At 38.5% G+C, this 21,920-nt stretch overlaps 1 protein-coding gene across 4 annotated transcripts in view; it reads left to right on the forward strand.

The window, feature by feature from the left end:
• Positions 1 to 708: 708 nt before the first annotated feature.
• Positions 709 to 21,920, forward strand: part of TPD52L1 (tumor protein D52-like 1) — a 34,244-nt gene continuing 13,032 nt past the window's right edge. For 3 of the 4 annotated variants that reach the window (XM_009999102.1, XM_009999103.1, XM_009999104.1), the window contains exons 1-3: positions 709 to 819; positions 7,134 to 7,282; positions 20,685 to 20,786. In XM_009999102.1, coding sequence (XP_009997404.1) covers positions 772 to 819; positions 7,134 to 7,282; positions 20,685 to 20,786 — 299 coding nt within the window. In that variant the 5' untranslated portion in view covers positions 709 to 771. The remainder of the gene's footprint in view (positions 820 to 7,133; positions 7,283 to 20,684; positions 20,787 to 21,920) is intronic. The other variant, XM_009999101.1, reaches the window with a different exon arrangement.

The raw sequence follows: 21,920 nt of genomic DNA on the forward strand, positions 1-21,920 counted from the left end.
CTTGCATGTGCTGAAGAAGAAAGTAGCTGGAGGCTCAGTACAATTGTTCACCCTTCACAGGTTTAGATGGAGCGATCAAGGTATGCTTCCCTCTGAGTTTTCTAAATGTCAGTAGGGGTGGCATTTGCTTCTGCAAACTGTGTACACCTGTAATGTTCTTGAATTGCTGCAGTCAGAGGTACTTTTAAAGCAACCTTGGCTCAGTAATGTACTTCCTAAATTGCTCAGTGTACTATTGCCATGATTCACGTTAGGGATCCACATTAATCAGTTTTCTTATTTTGAAGAAAAAGCTATCATTTTTATTTTTAGAAAATCCTCCCAGCCTCCCCTTTTTAATTTTTTTTATTTTTTATTTGTGTTTGTTTTCTTCTTCTGCTACTGTTAGAAGCAAGGAGCTGCCTTATCAGGGACTGGTAGTGTCCAAGGTCATTGTGTTCTGGGGTTAAGTGGTGCTTTCACATATTAAATTGCTTTGTGCAGACATTACCATCTGATACTTCCAATAGTTTTCAGAAGCAAAGAAGAGCAGGATCCAAATGACCTTTAGCAGGAAAAGGTGGTTTTGTTTTTCTTTCTTTTTTTTTTTCTTTTTTTTTCTGGTATGTGAATGTTAAGTCATTTTTAGATTTTAGGAGAGGTCAGTATCATAGCTGAAATAATTGATAATCGCTGTCTTGACCTTTTAACTCTTTATTTTAAGGCCTGTTGGAAACCCAGTCTTTGCATGAAGCAGATGAAGATGTGGTCACTGATGTTGATTTCACCACTATGATTTCTGAAGAAGAAAAAGAAGAGTTAAAGATTGAGCTAGCCAAGGTAATGAATTTGAATTTCTGTGGGTGTTACTGTTTCTACTTCCTTAAACTGGAAGATAATTGTAGGATGAAGTACACAGTATAAAGGTATGCACTTCCTTTTTAGTAAAATTATTCTAGGCTACAAGAATGTGAAGCCTTTTTTGAAGATTAAATATCTTCTACTTGGTGATTATAGACAGAAAGTTAAATATACCTTCCCATTTTAGTAAAGACGTGTCTTTATAAATCTTCCTTTATAAAGAATGGAAGGTGTTCTTATTAGATGTATGATGGTGTTAAAGTGGTTGTGACACCTGATGGAAAAGATCCTTAGTACGGTGCTCAGAGGAAAAGATTATGATGGTTACACAAGAGAGTGATTATGAGCACAGTAATTTCACAACATTTTTGTTACCTTTGGCATTGTTGTGTTTGGAGAGGGCTATTCTTTTGGTTAGCATTTGTTGTTTGATTAATTAAAGAACTAAAGGTGATGTCATGACGCCATGAAGAGGTTAAAAAAACCCCACAACAATAACAAGGAAATGGGGGCAAAAAGGTGTCAACTATGTGGTCTTTTTATTACAAAGGTTAGAGATTGTCTAGATTTGGTCTACAGTGGGAGGGTGGATTCAGTTTTAATTACTGTAGAAACAGAAGTTAAATTCCAAAATGGAAAATGAGAGAATAGGAAAAAAGTTAGGGTTTACTTATTTGAAACATGAGACAAATAACAGAAATCACAGCTATATGAAGAGGGAGAGGTTAGGAGAAGTTGTTTTTTTCTTAATTGAAATAATGAATTTTTAAGACACTAGATTGGAAACTTCACATAGCAAGAAAAAAATAATCCACTGAATATCAAGAAGCATGTCTTTACTGTGAGTATGACTGAGCATTGGTACAGGTTTCCTACAGAGGTTGTGGAGTCTTTATCCTTGGAGATATTAAAAAGCTGTATGGGCACAATCCAGGGCAACTGGTTCTACATGGTCCTGCTTGGGCAGGAGGGTTGGACCAGATGACCTGCAGAGGTTCCTTCCCACCTCAGCCATTCTGTGACTCTCTTTTCTTTTCTGGTGAAAGAGACTTATAAGACAGATGAAACAAGGAAGAAAAAGCTTCCTGCAACCATCTGAAAATGATATGCCTCTCTCAGGAGAATTAATCTCAAGAGTTTCTTGCTTCGTCCTTCCTGCTTGCTGATTCCTGTGGGAGCAGAGAGTTCTCAGTGGCTCATGGTAGAAATGCTTTAATTTATGTACCAACACACAGATGAAAGATTGCCTTTCAAATTTTATGGTCTTGGCTGACCTAGAAATTATTTTCTGAGTTGCTCGCAGCAGTTTACTGGTGTACAACTTTTGCTTAAAAACAAAATAAAACTGATAATTATGCTAAGAAAGGTTTGGAAAACTTGAATTTAGAAGGAACAAAATCTAAACTTAAATAAGGCTCATGATTCTTAGAAAAGACTGTAAAAATAGTGTAAGACCTCAACTCCTTCAGAAAGAAACCTCTGTGGGAATTGACTAATGTTTCCCTTTGAAAAGCTATTGTCTTTGCTTTCAAGCTCCCTCTGCTTCACCAGTGGTGGCTTTGTTTTTATTCCATGTCCTAAAGTGTTAGGTAATACCTGTTAGAACTTGTAGGAGCAACCACCTTTCTTCTAATTGTTCCAAAAGGTACTAATCTTACTTAATGCTGGCAATCACTTAATAGTTGATATTAACAGGTGCTGTTGTGGGCACCCATTGTGCATGTATTTAAATAGAAAAAATACTTTCCATATCTATGTTGTATATCTGTTAAATATATTCTCTGTCTTCCTCCTTTTCCCATTAGGAGAGCAACTATCAGTTCTCCTGACAAGGTTCTTGTATACTCTTTTCCTCTTCCCCTGCTAGTAGTTTTTTTGTACTGGAAGATTTTAAGAGTGTGGGCTAACTCTGTTCTTGTATTTGTTGTCTGGCTAACAAGGCAGGGCTCTGACCCTGACTGAGCCTCAGAATTTCTACAGTGCAAGAAAAATAAGTAACTCTTGCAGAAACTTCGAACAGTCATTTCAATTAACAGAGGTCAGTCTGACACTTTGGAATAATAGCAGAAAATTGTAGCCCGAAAGCTTTACATAAGGCCAGAGGTTTGTTAGCAGAACAGGGTTGTTTTTTTTTTCCCTTCCACCCTCAGTGTGAGGAGCATGGTACAATGACTCCTGAGTCATCATGGGGGCTGAGATTTTGAGGTTGCTCATTGCTGTCAGTTCTCCTTCCACTCTGCTCATCAAATAGTCATTTACTCCTTGCTGTCTTTTCCTTCCCATACCTTCACTAAAGTAGCTATCTGATCTACAAGCTTTCTAGCTGATGCAGAGGTTCTAAGTTCAGCTATGTGTGCTATTGCATGTTTATTCCCAGTTTAAGGAAAGATGCGAGTACTTTTTTTCTGCAGACTTATAGCTAATTTTATTTATGAGTGTCCCTGATGTCTCTGGGTGCTGTTCACCCGAGATAAGACTTATAAATCAACAGGTACACAGGCTGGAGATGGAAAATTTAAGCCATATGATTTGGTGCAGAGGTGAAGTGTCTGTTATTTTTTTATGCTATGTTATTCTGTTCACAGTTAAAACTACTTTCTTTAAGAAGCTGCCATGGATGCTTGCATTTCCTTACAAATATTGTATGCATTTTAGTATAGATGTTATAATACTCAGCAATTTCGAAAAGAGGTAACAATTCAGTAACAATCACTAGTTCACTAAATACAATAGCTAATAAAAATGTAAGGGTTCCATGGATTTTCTTCATTGCAAGACAGTTTTTCTCTATGTTTACTCTAACTTTCTTTGGGTCTTCTGACATAAAAAGGATTATGTGAAAGAACTGTATAGAGAAGATGCAGCCTTGTAGGTTCTTTTTTGAAAGCAAATGAAATTAAGGGAAATACTATTTTCTTCCTCACAAAGCAAACTTCTTTCTTTTATCAAGTACCCCTTCATAGTAGCTGATATAGCTGGTCCTTCCTTATTCTATTTTTTTGTCTGTCACATGTTTTTCAGATTTTCTCCACATGATATAGCTATGCAGAGAGTTAATGTTCAGTTCTAGCACAGGTGGGCAAATGCATGCTGCAGGCTGGCTGCCATGGTGATACCTGTGGTGGTGAAGTGTTTGAGCCTTCCCTGAGGATCTAGGTTATTTCTGAGCCATGGTTACATGATGTGAGATCTTTGGTGGCACTGCCCTTTCAAAATTATTACCTTGATCTGTGAAACAAGTATAACAAATACTTAATTTACTATTCAACTCACCATTCAACCCATTCATTAGTATTATTCCAACCAATAGCTGAATCTTTCCACTTCTACATTTTACACAGTGCTATGTGTATCTCAGAATATAGATAATACCAGCTGACAGATTTTTTTATTAGTAGTAGTTTATCCAAAATACTCCATTTTACTGAATAACTACTTTGTGGTGGGTTCTGTTTGTTTGTTGTTTGGGGTTTTGTTTGTTTGTTTGTTTTTGTGGTTTTTTTTGTCAGCTGCTTTGTGAGTACCTGCTGAAAATAAATGGGAAAGACTACGTTGAAGAATTACCACAGTGGTTTTTTTCAGGCATGCCACCACCTTAAAAAGATGTTCAATAACCTAAAACATTACATTTGCCCTAAAATAATAATTTAAAAAGGCAAAAAAAAAAGGGAAAATAATTTTGTGTTTGTGTGTTGGTCTTCTGTCCTTCTTCCATATTGTTAGTCAGTCACAGATTTCAGAGAGTTCTCTCTGTAGTTGTGGATTTTTTTTCTTCAGTCTCACCTCTGCATGATTTACATATTACTCATGTCAACTAATCATGGGGATCATAATATCTTGGGTGCTAAGCTACTCCCCTTGCTTTTGCATATCCCACACAATAATAGAATAAAGGAAAAGCATCTATTAGCTCTGATTCCTAAGCCCACAAAAAGGGAGAAGGGAACTTTGTCCCTATGTGATGCATCTCTATTCTTCTTACTCTGTTACACTTACAAGGAAAATGTGAGGGCTAGAAGCTCAATTCAGTTGATTTAAGCCCTAGTTTCATAATGGAGTCTGAATTTATAACAGTGGATTTTTAAAAAAATGCTTAACCAGGTGATGCCTGCCTTCCATGGGAGGTAGGTATGTAACTTGGATAAATGCTTTCCAAGATAGCACTACAAGTTCCTAGTCCTTTCTGCCTTTCACAGTCTTGAATCACTGATACTTGAGCACTTGAGGGAGGCTTTGTATCTGCCATTATTTTAAAATTATGGAACCTGTGGAGGATTTTGTCAAATCAAAACCAGATTCTGATTTCTAAAGAAAAAGAAGTTGTTATTTTTAGTACAGTAAGAAGTGTTATTGATGCTTATACCATTGAGCACATGGTTAATGCTTGCTGAGGGCTTTACTGCTTTAGGTCTCTATTCAGTGGAACAGATCAAAAGTCATTTGAATAGAAGCTCTAAAATTTTTACATATTCAGGTACCTAATGATCAGCCTAGTGCTAGCCTATATGGAAAGCATTAATGTTAAAGTGCATGTAAGCATACTGGTGTTGGTACAAGTTAATCTCTTTAGCAGTGTTAGTCCAGCAGACTTGTGCACTAAGGGGTTTGCTGTGGATGGGAAGCAAACTCAAGGGATGTCTGAACTGCTGCAAGGGGAATGCTGACATTTCTGCTTTCTTCTTTCTGTAAGCATTTAGCCAATTACCGTCTCAGAAGAGAAAGCTGTGCTGCCTCTTGACAGCATTTCATTTGCTGGTTAGGTGTATAATGGAGCACAAAGGATATGGGAAAGAATAAAAGCCATTTTGGATGCTTATGTTTTCTACCAGTGAAGTGTTGGCATTACTGGCATTGATCAAGACTGGGATCTGATTCACTGAGGTCACGATTTTGCTTTCTGTTCATAGTCTTTCTGCTTAATTCCTGAGCTGCTTGAATAATTTAGATAGCAAGTAGTAACAAAAGAGGAATTGATAGCTGTGAGATTCAAGGGTGAGACTTTTCCAAGAAAAATAAGTTTTCAGCCAGTTTTACAGGGAAGCATAACGTGTGAGTGTGTAAAATAAAAATAATGCTGGTATTGACATCCTAAATACAGCCCTGGAGGTCAGCAACTGATTCAGCTGCTGCTTTGCCTCATTCCCTGCAGCCTATGGAGTTAAATCACAGGGAGACTGCTTCCAGGGAACTTAACATATGGTAATCAGATACGTTACCATATGTTATCCCATTAACATATGGAAGAAGGAGCACAGTTGGTAAGGGAACTTCTAAACCTGAAGTGAAAGGCAGCTGCTCTGGTGTCACTTGCCCTTGTTAGCTTCAGTCCCTCTGAGTGTTGCCTGTGTAATTGGCTTGGGAAGCTTCCGGATGAAGAGTGCAAACCTATGCTGGCAGAAATGCTGCCCAAGGGGCAGGTTCTTAAGCCAGGGGCAGGCTAATTTATCAGCCCCTCCTCTCTCCCAAGTCTCCTGGTCCTTGCCTTTCTAAAACACTGGCTTGGTTTAAATGTTTCAAATAATGTCCACTGCAGGCGAATTATGTCCCTCTGGGCTGAATGACATCATCTTCACAACCTGAATTCACACAGTTGGGTTAATGACTGGGAGCTCTGAAAAGACTAATCTGCTGTGTCTTCTGAATGGTTCTATGCTTGGGTAGGACCTGTTCACTCATGTTAACATTCCATTGCTATATATTTTTGTTCTACTATTTTGAAATATGTAAGGCCTAAAAATAAAGCTAAAACTCATATGTGACAAGGATGTAACTATGATACTCTTAAGTCAGATGTTATAATGGGTTTTATTTATTTATTTATTTTCTGCTGCATCTGTGTTTTTCATGAGTAGAAAACTAAAAAGCTGCAAATATGAAGTTAAACCCCTGTGCATTCAGGGAGATACCTGCCTGAGGTATCCAGTCTTCTCTTGTTCTGCCCATTCCCATTTTACAAGTGAATGGAAAGCTGATATTTGAGACTTCTAATGCTCTAAGGCAGATCTTGGCCAAGTTGCTCAACAGTCACATCCTTACCGGAGAATTAACTTGCATCTGATGGGTGTGTATGATGGTGTACATGGATGACACAGTTTGAGACATTAATTTAATGTGGTGTCAGCTCTGTTCTGGACATGTCTTTGTGATGTCCATAAGCACTTCATTCTCTCTCTCTGGTCATCTGTGAAAAATGCAAGTTTATGTGAGAGTCATTAGATCCCTTCATGTATTATGTGTGTATCGTTCTGTGGGAACAGGCTAACTCCTTTCTCCTCCCTCGTTCTGTCTCTCAGCTAGAAGATGAAATTTCAACTTTGCGTCAAGTGCTGGCAGCCAAAGAGAAGCACCTGATTGAAATTAAACAAAAGCTTGGTATAAGTCTGATGAATGAACTGAAGCAGAACTTCAGCAAAAGCTGGCATGATATGCAGACAACATCTGCGTGAGTACAGACCTTGCACAAATTCCTTCTTAGATGTTGTGTAGCATGTTGGGGGGGATTGTCTTGATGAGCCCTGGCATGAAATTTAGCAACTGAAATACCTGTCAAGTGAAGTAGATGGCAGGGACAAATATATCAAGCTTCCTAGAGCAAGGAGCCATGAAAAAAACCTTCCACAGCAGGAACCATGTCACACTTCACTCTTACAAAATCACAGCTGTCCTGGCACTGAGGAGGTTAGGTTGTCTTCCTATCCCATAACACACTGCTACAGAGTCCTTACGGAGGAGAGGAAGTACTTTTTTTATTCGTAAGGTATTATATTTCTCAACTTCCAAGAGGCACAATGTAAAATAAAAATAATAAAAACTACCAGAACATTAAAAATAGTACTGTCATCTGAATTATAAAGAATACTGGCAGGAACAGTTGATGTGTGGCTGTTTAATTACTGCTTTTGGTTGTTCAAAAGAAATAAAGAAAAAAATTGTTGGAGTAACTGTACCACCTTTGAGGCTATCAGAAGCCCTACGTCTGTTGAGTTTTTTGTTATTTTCCAGCAGTGTGTTCTCAGGCTAGTCCTGGCACCTCTCCCAGCCTTGGTTTAACATTGTGCAGAATGGGTAAATAGTTCACAAGAGTTCAGTGAAACTCACCTTGTGTAGTGTGTAAGCAGCTTTGACTTCCTAGGTAATGCATAAATGTGAAGAACTGTTACTCTACTGCTGTTGTTGAAATGGTTGAAATTGTTTTCTATCTATCTATCTATCTATCTATCTATCTATCTATCTATCTATCTATCTATCTATTTTTCACCCAGACCAATTATACTGTGGAATTATGTAGTCTTAAATCAGTTGCTGCCTTCCAGGAGCGGTGCCCCTTCTAAAAACGCACCAGCTTTTGGGTGAAGAAGCAGAGGAGGGAGGTTATTTGGGCTACAGCTTGCTGCTAAAAGCTGCTAATGCAAGCCTTCTTGTTGACATAAAGGAGATAAAAACATACATACAGGCATAGTGATAAGGCCTATTGTGAATTTGCCACCAAAATTTTTCAGACCCAGGATAGGCCAGTGTTAGTTATAACCTTCAAACGCTTTTTGCTCTGTATCTCTGATGGACCATCACTGAGACAGATGGTGAATCACACTGAATTCCAGAGCTCTAGGATGCCATGATAACTGCTGAGGAGCTTGTCTTTTTCATACTCATCTTTATACTTACACATAGGAGAGTACTATATTCCTTGAAAACTTTTGGGCTGGATTAATAGCAACACTGGTAGGAAGAACTATGTACCTTTCATCAAGTGCTCTCTGAAAAGATACTTGATTTTTATTTCTTTGTTTTTCCAATTGACAACTGAATTTGACATTCTTAGGGAGAAGCAAGAGTGCTTCACAACAGAGCTGAGCTGGGAATCAACAGCAAAGTAGGAAGGGCAGTGGCATCACCCACAAAGGAGCAGTCCCACAGGACCTGAACAAAGAGAGCAGAACAGGTCCAGTGACAATAAAGAGGGTCAAGCCACGAGTTCAGGTCTCCAGGTGAGTCTGTAGTGATGATCCAGGTCAAGCCAGGAAGTCAAATCTGTGAGTCAAGATCAGTGAGGTACCTGTCCAGGTACAGGCACCAGTAACCTATCTCAGGCAAGTTCTAAGAGCTTAAACGCAGTCTTAAGGTTTAGGGTAGCTCCCAAGAGAAGGGAGGAGGAACCTAAAAAGGCTTTTCCCTACTTTTTCAGACACAGCACTGTCGCCAGAGTCTTACTCAATGTTACTTACATAGTTGTGCAGTGTCAGAGCTGGCCTTGGGACCAGGCAGCCAAGCCCATGGGAGCAGGGGGAAGAGTTTGCAGTGCCTCTTGGTGCACTCAAGGTCCTGACAGAGACTTGGAAAAAACATGTAAAGATGTACATTTTTACATTAAAATAATAGTTCTTTCTGGTTTAATTAGAAGCTATCAACCACTTGATAGGAAATGTAGTTTCTATGTATCCTGTTTCTAACTTTTGGACAGTTTCTCAGGTAGGTCCTATTTCTTATGACATGTTATTAACAGGGGCACCCATGCTGGCTAATTGAGGATCTCTGGCATGTGCTAGAAGAGGGTAGTCTAGAGACACTGAGCTTTTAAAGTGAGGAGGGACACAAGACACCTGAACTAGAGGACACAACAGCAAAATTTTGAAACAAAGCTGGTTTTACTTGAAATTCAGTAGAAAATTCTGAGGCAGCTTCCAATTTTCCCTTCCCAATGTTGGCAGTTTCCACAAGGATAGAGAGACTTAGGAGACTTTATAAGTATGGTACCTGCTACTTTTCATTTAAGATGAGTTTCAAAAACAACAAGCCATTAGGTGGTGAGCATCCACAAGTAGTTATGTGGAACTGAGCAGCAGGGGTCCATGTGTGTCCTTGAAAGACCTAATGTCCTTGGTCCAACTGATTTATAATTCTGGCTGACACTCATGGCAGTACACTGATGCCAGTACAAATCATGGTAATCTGGCATTCTTCAGAATGGATAAATTAAGTAATAGAGGTGATTCATTGTTGCTGCACCAAAATAGCAATGGGATAGCATTACTCACCAAGATTCACTGGTTTAGTAGCAGTGAAAAGCCTGTTTGAAAAAAATGGAAGTTTAGAATATTTACATGCTTGTACTGTAGCCTTCTAAATCCACAACTTGTAGTTTTAAATTTTAAAAAGCTGTTTTTAAGGAGGCAGTTCTTGCTTTCATTCAGTCTTACTGGATTTTATAGCTGCTGTGCTTTTTTGGCAAATAAACCACTTTTTTTTTTTAATGGGGAACTTTTGAAAGCCACAGAGAAAAAATAATCACCAAATTCTTGTCCTCTTCTTATTATTAATATTTTTAAGGTTTTCATTTAGGGATTCAGTCTTAGGGTTGAAGTGGACTTAGAGGCAGAGGAGTGAACTTAACTCAGAAACAGCTCTGTAAAGTGTGTCTGAACAACTAGTTAAGTTAACTAGTTAAAGCTCATGACCTAACTCATAGGATGGGTGCCACCTGGAATGACTGAATGTAAATTTGAGGTTCTAACTGGTTTTAAGCATCCACATTTTAAATGGTTGTCCACAGGGAGCTTAGGAATTAGCCTGAGCCCACTTGACATGTACATGTCAAAAATTGCTATTAAAAGACTGTTATGTTTAAAAAGGAAAAAAAAAAAAAGTGATTGTTTTCATACTGAGGAAAGCTAGAGCTGGAGGTTAGTGAGCTGATGTCCTCCATAGATTGAAGATTACCTCAGGCTCAACATACAGTTCTGTAGAAAGTCTGTTTCCTTGTCATTAATTCATGCTTTTAAGGTATGCAAAAGCAATTATAACTACTTCTAGCAAGCCATTACATTTGGAACAGTAATGTGAACCTTTTTTTTTTTTTTGTATTACAGTAGCTTTTTTAAATCAACATTGTGGTTTTTTTTCCTTAAGAAAACCTGTGGTATTGTTTGCATTTTTCAGCCTTGTATGAAATACACCTGGAAGTCATTCACTTACTATGATGACCAGAATCATAACGCATTTTTCAGGTTCCTTTTTCATTTCCTCTGCTGTTTTCAGTGCACTGATTTTTAGTATAAATCTGTTACCTCAAGCTCATTTTGCTTTCATGTGGTAAGGCATTCAACTGGAATGACTTCCCACACACACCTTTTTAAAGATCAGGTTTCCAGTGAATAGAGGTGGGTGGATATTCAGTTATATTCTAGCAATGCAGGGGGTTTCATTTATATTTTAAACACAGATAGTTCATTCTTATTTAGATGCTAGAAGCAGGGTAATGTTGGCAGATTCTGAGGTTATTTATTTTAGCTTAAGGAATCATTAAAAACATCTTTACAGGGATATTTGCAAAGGCCATAATTGAACTTTTCTAATTAACGTTTGCTGCAAAGGGAATGTTTTGTGTAACCTGAATGCATTATGTTTGCTTAGTTAAAGCTGTTTGATAAATAAAGCTGTTTGCTTCAATAAACTTTCCACAGTTCTTTCTAGCCTTTTGTACTTCTGATTTCACTGCACAGTGCATTAAGGTAAGGAAATATCTTCTATAAAGATTGACCTATTTTTATACATAATCACAGAATAGTTGAGGTTTGCAGCAGTATCAGGAGACTGTCTAGTTCAATTCCTCCTCTCAGAGCAGGGTCAGCTGGAGCAGGGTGCTTAGGATTGTGTGCAGTCAGGTTTTGAGTGTCTCCAAGGTTGGAGATTCTGCAGGCTCTCTGGGCAACCTGTTCCAGTGTTGAATTACCCTTAGTCTTAGTTTTTCCCCTGATTAAATATTTCTTGCATTCAGTTTGTGCCCATTGCCTCTTGCACTATCACTAGATACCACTAAAAAGACTGCCTCCATCGTTTCCACTTCCCTCCTGTCACCGTTTGACTCGGGTCCGACGACAATGCTCTCGATCCCCTCCCCCCTCCACCCAGGTAGGGAAGGAGAGAGAGAAAAAGAGAGAGACTTGGCTGGATTGAAAACTAAACTACACAGCTTTAATTAAAACACTAATGAATCATACAAGAAAATATATACAATTATATACAGATATATTCAGGTATGGGCAAAAGCCTCTCACCTCCCCCCACCCCAGCAACTCCCACAGCACTTCCCTGAACTGGGAAGAGTCCCGAGGAATCCCGGAGCTGCTGCTGGAAAAGAGCAGAGAGTTATGGGGGTCACGAGAGATCAAGCCTGAGGATCGACGGTGATGGATGAACAGAGTCCTCCCTGGATGCCGGCCATGGACGGAAGAGAAGGGAAGAAGAAGAAGGAAGGAAGTTGTCTTCTGTGATCTCTGACCTTCCTCTGAGCTTGGATGGAATATCTTTGGCCAATTTTGCTGTCCATCTAACTCAGCCTCCTACAGGGGGGTCAGAGATCTCCCCATAGTGTCTGAGCCGGCAGAGTGAAGGTGCGACCTTGAAGCCTCAGTAGTTAGAAAAACATTCCACTGTCTTATCAGCCTAGCAGAACACACTGTTGCTAGTTAAAAGAAAGCTTACTGAAGGAAAAAAAAATCAGTAAAAAGAAAAATTAGCTTCATCCTGGCTCAAACCAGGATACCTCCCTCAGGCTATTTATACACATTGATTAGATTCCCCCACGAGAATCTAATTCTCTAATTCTCTTCTCCACGCTGACCAGTCCAGCTTTCATTTTTTGACTCGGCTTTCTCAGCCTTTCCTCATATGAGAGATGTTTCAGTGCCCTAGACATCTTTATAGCCCTTCACTGGACGAGCTCCAGTATGTCCCTGTCTGCCATGTATTAGGGAGCACAGAACAAGGACCCAGCACTCCCAGGTGGGGCCTTAACAAGTAGGAGGGGAGAGTCACCTTCCTTGACCTGTAATCACTTGTCCTAATGCAGCCCAGAATGCTGTTAGCCATCTTTGCTATGAGGGTACATTGCTCACTCATGTTCCATTTGTTGTCTACCAGGACCCCAGGTCTTTTTCTGCAAGGCTGCTTTCCAGCTTGTTATTAATCCCCAGCAGTAGGACTCTGCATTTCCCTTTGGTAAACTTCATGAGTCTCCTGTTGCTCCATTTTTTTCCCAACAGTCAAGTTTCCAAATAATACTATTCTTCAATGCAGTAATGGAAGTGCATTGCACTATATATGGAGGAGGTTGCCAGGGTTAATTTATCCTCCTTAACAGTCCCTCATGTGAGGCACTGAGAACACAGATCCACAAGATACCTTGCCCTTTGCTAAGCATATATGTTGTAACCATGCTCAGCTTTGTCTGTCCCACAGGTTTGAAACTAGTGCTCTTCTGTATGTCTCTGGGAAGAATTAATAGGGTGTTACAGGGTTGTCCTCTCAGGAGATACATGAGTACTACTGAGTTTCTAAGGAGCAGTTGTATCTGTAAAATTGCCCACTAATAACCTCACTCCAACCTAATAGTTCCCAGAAGCTCCTTTGTCATTCTTTCTTGAAATGTTAGCAACTGTTTAAAGGCATAAGCCTCCCCTGTTTTCAATGGATAACCTTTCAGACTATGGATGGAACAGTAATATAACTACAGAAATAGCTTCTAGGGAGATGAAAATTGTTTGTTTTGCTACTAATACGCTACAAAAATAATACTCCAGACATTCAGACCACTGGTAAGCAGCAGTTCTGCCATGGCAAATAAATTATTAGAATAGCTAAAACCTTAAAGATAACCCATTATTTTCTCGAGGGCTGTAGTGGTGAGATGAAGTGAAATTTCTTCAAGTCCATATGCTCACTGATTTCACCCAGGAGATTGGGAAGCCTTTGATGTGAGGGGAAAGTGGACCCATACAGGAGTGCCATCTGGGATAGGAATCTCACAAAGCTGTTTTCAAAATGACTTTTCATCTTTTTATCTCACAGACAAAAATTGTCTCTTGTTGTAAAAATGGAAAATCTCATGAATTAGTGGCTAGAATCAAGAGAACTGGCAGTGCTAGCTCCAAAGAGCCTGGGGCTTTCTCAGGTGGTGGCTGTCTTTTGAAGCCTTTTTAGTACAGTTTCAATATTGCTCTGCCCTTACATTTAATACTTACCTGAGATTTGGGACAAGGGCATTCAACATGGACTTGGCCTTTTCCTTCAGAGGTAAAATAAAGATCTCTTTGTTCACTACTAGTTGAAAACTATGTGAGCAAGCTTAGTTCTGCCGATAGGGAACCTTAGGGCAATTGTATGGATTTCCACAAATAGTGGGAACTTAATGTTTTGTAGTTCAAATTTCTACCAGATGATGATACAATAGAAAGTAATAGTTGCACTGCATGTGTTCTAGACTTACAATCCACTGTACCTACAGTCTTCATTAATATAACTTTAAATATGTAGTAATGTGTTCCAGAGATTCAGAATTTTACTCAGGAAGTCAGATATCCTTTGTGGACAACCACAGTCCTACTGTGACTTCTAGGAATTCAGTATACCATGTTCCCATGCTCCTGCTTCTTATGAGTGGTATTAAAAGAAATATGGGTGTTTCTGTTCATTGAAATGTGTGCAATTACCTTTGGACATTTTCTTCTGTGAATTTGCAAGTAAATGTAGCCATTGTGTGAGGGAAGAAATAGGCACGTGTGCTTTAGCAAGCACACCTGCCTGTGAGCCTGTGCTATGTGGAAGTGAAGGGAGCCTCTTGCTTCCACTGACTCTGTGTCCATTGAGTCAGACCAGGAACATGCATGCTTTCTTCAAAGGCAGTTTTTTTGCCACTTTTCCATGTGTGTCACTGGCCTTGAACTTGGAAGGGTGGTGTCATGGAAAATAGAGTTGGAGAAAGGACTTTGAGTAGTTCACTTAATCTATTCTCCCTCTCATTGTCCCTTTCCTAAAATATATATGTCCACTTCTTTATGCCAGAAGCTTCAGCTAATGGAGATTCCCCAGTACCACCAGGTCATCTGTTCCAAATCAGTAAATATAGTGTTACTTTTTATGGGGAAAATCCACTGTAATTACGATTGTGCACCAGAAAATAAAGGCACATATATTATAGGTATCTGTATGTGTATCTAACTGTAAGAAGGGGAGGCCTGAGTGTAAATTGCGATCTCTGAAATTACCAGGATTTAAAATATCCAGGAAGGTGTCAGGAGAAAGGGGAAAGGAAAAGAAAAGGAAGGGAAATGGAGAGAGGAAAAGGAAAGAAAGGAAAGGGAAAATTAAAGAAGGATAAGGAGGGAGATGAAGGAAAAGGAGGAAGGGGAAGAAAAGAGAGGACAGGAAGGGGGAAGAAAGGAAAAGGGAGGCTAGGATATGTTTAATATGTGTAATTTTGTTTATCTAGTGTACAGTACAGAGCCCACAGTGTTATTTGCATTAGCTTAAGGTGCGATGAACTGTGAAGTTTCAGCCTGGAATGTCATAAGTTCATCTAAGCTTAAACCAAGATATTGTGGCTTTTCTACTTGGAGATTACCTGTACCACAACTGTTTTTTTCCTCCCCTATTTTTAGCTTGTGCTACACTGTACAAGCTGTGCCTTTCACACAACTGTATCCCTAGTTTTTCCCAAGGTTTTGAATATTACAATGCAGGGCAGCACAGAATATTTGTCACCTTCATCTGGCAACTTTCCTGACACGTGTCTCCCTCCAGCCTACTGAACAGCCATCTTCAGTGTGCTGCACATGGATTTCTGGCTGCAGGCAGGTCTCCTGCAACCTGCAGAGGTTTGGTTCCCTCAGCTCTGTCCTTCCTCTCTCTGTGGCAGAGGAACTACCTGGGGCGTACTTCCTTTGGCTAATTTAGGCATATGTACCCATCTAAGTGCCAGTACAGTTTCAATTAATTCTTAACATACCTGGCAAAGGGAAGAATGTCTAAAAATGTCATCTGTCTGATTTTTTCAAGTTGGAATGAGTTTCACCTGAGCACTAAAAACACCTGACCCCACTACACCTTAGAGTTCATTGCTGGGCAAAATAGCAATATGAATACTCTTAGAGGATGTTTTGTATACACATTATCTGCCATTCAAATATGCACTTACTTAATTTGAGCATGAACATAATTTACTTAATGCTGAGCCCTGTTTTTCACAGCAAATCAACATAAAAATATTTTCTAGCTCACAGTTTCTCAGAGATTAAGATGCTTTACACTGATTCCAGAAATGTCATGCTTAAGCTGACTAATGGTTTGAAAACTCAAAAGAAGCAAGCTCCATAGGGCATGGGTTGTGCTACCAGGCTCTGCTCTACTGTGTATGGTTTTGTTGTCAATTGTTTGCGTTATGTTGAATCTTATGTAAGCTTTAACACAGAAGAGGGTTTCTCAAATGGATTGATTTGTCAGCAAGCATCAATGGAAAGGCACAATGCTGAATGAAGATGCGCTAATTAGCAGATGTACTCATTTTTCAAGCTGAATTAAAATTCTTTATAATTTACTGTAGTAGGTCAAAGATGCAGCTTGCCATGCAAAATATTAGTACTATATTTGTAACCTACTTCTGTCAGCAGCCCATGTATTTCACCTGTGAAGGAAGGTTAGATTTAACTCTTCCATGTGAAGGGCACTTCTGTACTGAATTGAGATGAGATCAAATAGCATGCAGTATGATTATCCTGTCTTATCCTTGGTCATTTAAGTGTCTAGTTCTCTGACCTCTCTGTATGTCTGCTGCCTGGCTATACTCTATATGAAACACTATTTCCTTTGCCCATTGTGTTTTATGAAACAGCATCTTCTTTCATTTGCTTTCTCTGGTTGTAAAAATCAGCTAGTGAGTCCTGGTTGTCATATGATAGTACCACCTAAATGCAGTATATGAAAGTGTCAGGTGAAAATGCAGTCAAAATATGCTGCAAATCTACTTTGCCTAATTGGTATATTACAGTATTAGAAATGTGAGTTTCCCCTAAAGCTTCTTTTAAATGTATTGGGCACATTGTCAGGCTGTAACTGCAACATCAGCATATTTTATTATAACCTCTAGTAATCCATTTTATAAAGTATTGCTTTTGTTAAAAAAGTACCCTATTTTAAAAACAAAATTATAATCAGAAGATGATGGATGACATTCTTAGGGTAATGTGATATAAAAAGGTAATGTTCAAAATGACATAGGAGTTTTATTTACAATTGTGACAGCAATTTAGGTACCATGTTTGTTTAGTCCTTCTTGTCTGTGAAATACATTATACATATTTACTATGTGAAAAATGGTAAGTAAACATGGAATGTGATCTGTGTTAGCTACTACCAGTGATTCTTCTGTGTTATAGAGTGGTTTTAGATGCCACAGAACCAGAGAAGGCATTCCTACTTTAACTGCTTAAATCAAGTAGCCTGGTTCTACCTTGACAAATGCTACTGGGTGTCTACCATAATGCTGATAAACTCATGGAAGGTTATGGTGACGTTGTATTAGTGTAAGAAAAGTATAGAGCCTAGTGATTGTGTAAAAATGTATGCCATGGATTGGGTGGAAAGTGGAATACCTTGAATATCTGTGTCCTCAGTTCTCTGAGTTGGTTTCTAGTGGAGCATTTCTGTCTTAAGGTTCAGTGTTCCTGACCTTTTTTTAGGCTGACTGCCTGCTGAGATGCTGTCACCCACCCTGATGAGCTGGGTGGTCAGTACTTGCGTAATGATTGCCAGCAATGGTGGCTCCAAGGATGAGAGTGAGCAAGTAGTGAAGATGACTTAGTGTGTTGGAGCAGTTGGTGGTGTTAGGAGGGCTTAAGCCATACGTACAGCACTTCTTCCAAGGAATTAATGCTAGTAGGTCTTAACTGGAATAGCTAACTTTATTTCTACTCTTTGGTTTCTGAAAATTCTGTAAGCTGTTCAGTGAATTAAAACAAAACTGCAAATGGATGCGAGTTACATGAGGATATGAAAACTGCTGGCCCAAATTTTTAATGCTATGTACGACTGAGAAGATTCCCAGAGTGTGTTGCAGAGATCATTGTTACCAGAGTCTTTGGCAAGGGATCAAATGGCTGCTGTAAATACAAGATAACTATGATGATAAAAATATCTGAACCACAATCCTGTGCAGTAGATCAGTACAAAGCATAACTAACTACAGTAAGGTAATGTGCTCTGTGAAAGAATAATTTGTTGATGAAGAAGGCATCATGGTGGAGAGGCAGGGATGGGGGGCACCCTTCATTTTAAAGCTAATTTTGAATGATATCTACTAATATGCAAGTTACTGTTTCTGGTCTCTGCTGACAGGTATTGCACATTGCACTGCATTTTTACCTTTGATTTTTTTTTTTTTTGTCCTTAAAGCTCTTCTTCAGCATTGCTGGAGAGAGGGAGGGGGTGGCTTCATGTCAAAGGTCATTTTTGCTGATGTTAGTGCTGAAAAAAAGACCAGTTGTGTAACAGTCTTAGCTGGATTTAAGCTGTTATGTAATGTCAAAAGCACTAGGAACATAAATGCAGTCTCCATGTCTTCCTTGCTAGTGGAAATACTAGGGAGGATGTGGGCTTTTATGGGATTTACAGAGAAAACACAATATTAGTTGGAATGACAAAATCATCTTCGTTTCAGCCAGTTCCCAGAAAGGGTGTTCTGACCAACGTAATGTTCAGAAATACACTGGGGACTCTAACGTTTCTCAAATTAGGACTATTCTCTTAACAGTTTTACACAGTGTGAAGAACCTGAAGCGGAAAGGTAAGACATGGAGATGTTTTTTCATAAAGCTAAATATGCCTGAATAAAATTGACTCTGATGTATCTTCTTAAAAAAATCAGTTCAGAAGGACATCTGCAAAGCATTTTACTATGTGTAGTCATCCTGTATGTTAATAGGTTCTGCTACCAAGGAACTTTTAGGCCTGGAAGGCAAGTCTTGGACTTCCATTTTGTCATCAGCAAAATTCCACTTGTGCTGAATAGTTTAGGAAACTTTTCTGTTAGGAAAATACCTAAAGATGTGTATGCAATAATGTAGACATTTTAAGGAATGTCTATATATATATATAAAAACCCACAGGCATTAGAATATTTTTTTCTTCATAGGCAGCACTTAGCAAAAAGCTACATGCTCATAGTTTGGTTGAAGCATCACAAATGTCTCTCTAATTTATACGAGAGTGTGTCCACTGACAGCAAGAGAATGACAGAGCTATTAAACTAGCTAAGCTAGAGAATGAGGCCTCATTAAAATAATAGCATTGCAGTCTTGCTATGTCCAGGAACAGACAGCAGGGCTGAGGAGAAAAGAGACACAGTGGAAACAATCTTTTTGATGGCCTTTGTATGCTGCCAGAGGAAACAAACCAGGCATAATCAGTGCTCTTACCTTTCTAATTATAATTTCATCTCCTTCTGTCACTGTTGCAATGTTTTAGCCCTTCTTGTCATTCAGCGTTGTGCATGCGATTGACTCAGCTTATCTAACTCTAGTTTTCTAGAGATTTGTTATCCTGGTTTAAATTGCTCCCTGCAAATTTCCTTTGTACTCAGTGAAAACAGACTACCACCTTCCTAGAAGGAGCCATTTCACTTGGTGGTTTTAAAACTTCTTAGGTCACTAGTCTGTAAACTGGAACATAAAAACAGAATATTTGTGTTGGGGAATATGGTTTGTTGATAGAATGTTGTCTGAAAGAATAGATCATTCCTTGGCATCTGCCTTCAGACGTGTGGTTTGTAAAATGCAATCTTGAAGAGAGGACTTCAAGCAGTAGGTACTGCTAAAGCTTCCAAAGACCTGACATAAAATGGGATGTGCCATATTGCAAATGTTAATCTTACCTTACTTCCCCTCCTGCCTCCATAAAATTATATTGCTTTCATATACCTGGAAGTACAAAGAAAATACTCTGTCCCAGGAATTAGGCAGTGGGATTTTTTTTTTATTCATCCTCAGTGTATTTTGGTACACATTTGCAAGCTTAAAAGAATTTATTCAGAGGAGGATTAGAACCAGTGGAATAGTATTTCTGACTTTTTCACAATAATTTCTTCAGTTCTTGTCTGCCAACATGCACCACAGGATACAATTGTGATTATAATGTGCTCTCCTTTTGTTACTAGGTCAACATTTCTAATTCTGGACTTGTTTGTGTCAGTGGGAGTATCAGATAGTGTACTGGGAAGGAAACTTTTGACATGCTTAGAGTTAGTTTACTCAGCAAAAAAGCATCTGTGCAGAAAAGCCTATTGATCACTTTGAGAATGCAGTTTAAGTGTTCTGAAGACTCTGTGTGGGTCAGACCATGTCTTCTGGTTCAGTAAATTCAGATGCTCCTGTATTTGAATGTACATGCAATGTGTGACATGAGCGTCTTCTGAAAGGATGCAGCACTATAGTATGTGTTTCATGTCTAGATATTTTAATCTTTCTCTGTCTCTCCCAAAGCACTCTTCCTTTAAATAAATAATAGTTAAAAAATATTTCAGCATTTGGAAAAAAAATTGATCAATTTTGTCAAATTTGAAATATAATTTTGAAGTGTATCTTTTCAATGTACCTGATATGTACAAAGTTGTACGTGTCCTGATTCTTTTCTGTGCTAAAAGGTTAGTGTCTGCTGTGAGAATGCTTATTTGATGTACATGTACAGAAATTGCATAAAACAGGTATTCAACAAAGCACTGAACTCTACTTTTAAACAGCTTGCACTGTCCACTCAGATGATGTTATCTGCCAGAGGGAGAGAGACAGTGAAGAAATGCTCTGGAGGCCTTTTGCTCGCAGTAGGATAAAACTGCACTTAGTCAGCTGTGCAGATGTGGGCATCTTGGTAATTTGTTGCATTACAGTTAATAGGTTTCTTAACCTTTCAGTGGATGGAACTTTAAGATGTGGAAATAAAGGAAAAAATCAATTGCAGGGGATTGTAGCCTCTCTTTTTAAAATACTTATCACTCTTTATGTTCTGTTTCTCGTTTCCAGTTACAAGAAAACACATGAGACCCTGAGCCATGCAGGACAGAAAGCAACAGCAGCTATCAGCAATGTAGGAACTGCTATCAGCAAGAAGTTTGGAGATATGAGGTATGGGGATCTGTTGCTTCTCTGGTCTTATTTTCAGGACAAAAAGTATATGTCATCTATTAGCTCTACTTTTCCTTTTGCATTAGTGTTTTAAGGATTCAAGTACCTTGCAGTCAGAATAATCTACTACATTCATGGTTTCAAACATAAAAAAGGGTAACGATGAATGGAGATATAGTTGCCATTTGAATCCTTTTGGGTTTTGTTTTTAAAGATACAGTTTCTGTACTTTTTGGAATAACTTTGCAATCTCAAGGAAACGTACAAGTAAAATGGAACAAAAAATTGCTCTTAGATCTTTATTAACCCAATTTTGTTCATCTATGGATCCTGAAGACCAACATAATCTGAAGAAAACAAGCCTGCATTGGAGCTCCTTGTGGAAAGATAACTCAAAATTAACTTTTCAGTGTGTTTTATCAGCTTTTTAAAGATGTATAAATACAAAAGTTTTGTACTGCAGTTGTGTTTATAAAAGAAAGATACTGTGAAAATAACAGGAGTTGAGTTCAGAAGAACTGCACTTAAGTACAACTTAAATGTCAGACTTTATATGTCGATGTATCTTTAAAAATGCTGATCTTAAAAGTGTTTCAGAATGCCAGCATAAATGAATAAATTGTATGCTGCAAACAATCACTTTATTTTTCAAAAGGACATTTTAGGGAGTAGATCTTGTGATTAAATAATGGACATGGGTAACTCTATAATATATTTTTTAAGCTGCAGAATTAGGATGCCATTTATTAGAGATACTGGCATGTACTCACTTTTTTGTTATTTTTTTACTGTGTGAGGTAACCATATTTTAAAAACTGCGTTGAATCAATTTTACAGTATATCAAATATATATGGTTGGGGTTTTTTTGTTTGTTTGGTTTGGTTTTTTTGGTGTTTGGTTGTTGTTTTTTTTTTCTGTAAATGGCTGAAGCCATTTCAGTTCTTGGCAGCTTTTTTTTTTTTACTTTAAAAATTTTTACACTGAATCTTAAGAAAGTTTTAGAGTCACACCCTCATACCTACTTTTTACATCCAGCTTGATAAACCCTCTACAGAAGTACTATAGTTTTTTCTAGGTAAAACTAAGAAAGAAAAGTCTTCATCTCTATTATCTAATTTACAATGACATTTTCC

The sequence above is a fragment of the Chaetura pelagica genome, unplaced genomic scaffold (assembly GCF_000747805.2).
Source record: "Chaetura pelagica isolate M959 unplaced genomic scaffold, ChaPel_1.0 scaffold90, whole genome shotgun sequence".
Lineage (NCBI taxonomy): Eukaryota > Metazoa > Chordata > Aves > Apodiformes > Apodidae > Chaetura > Chaetura pelagica.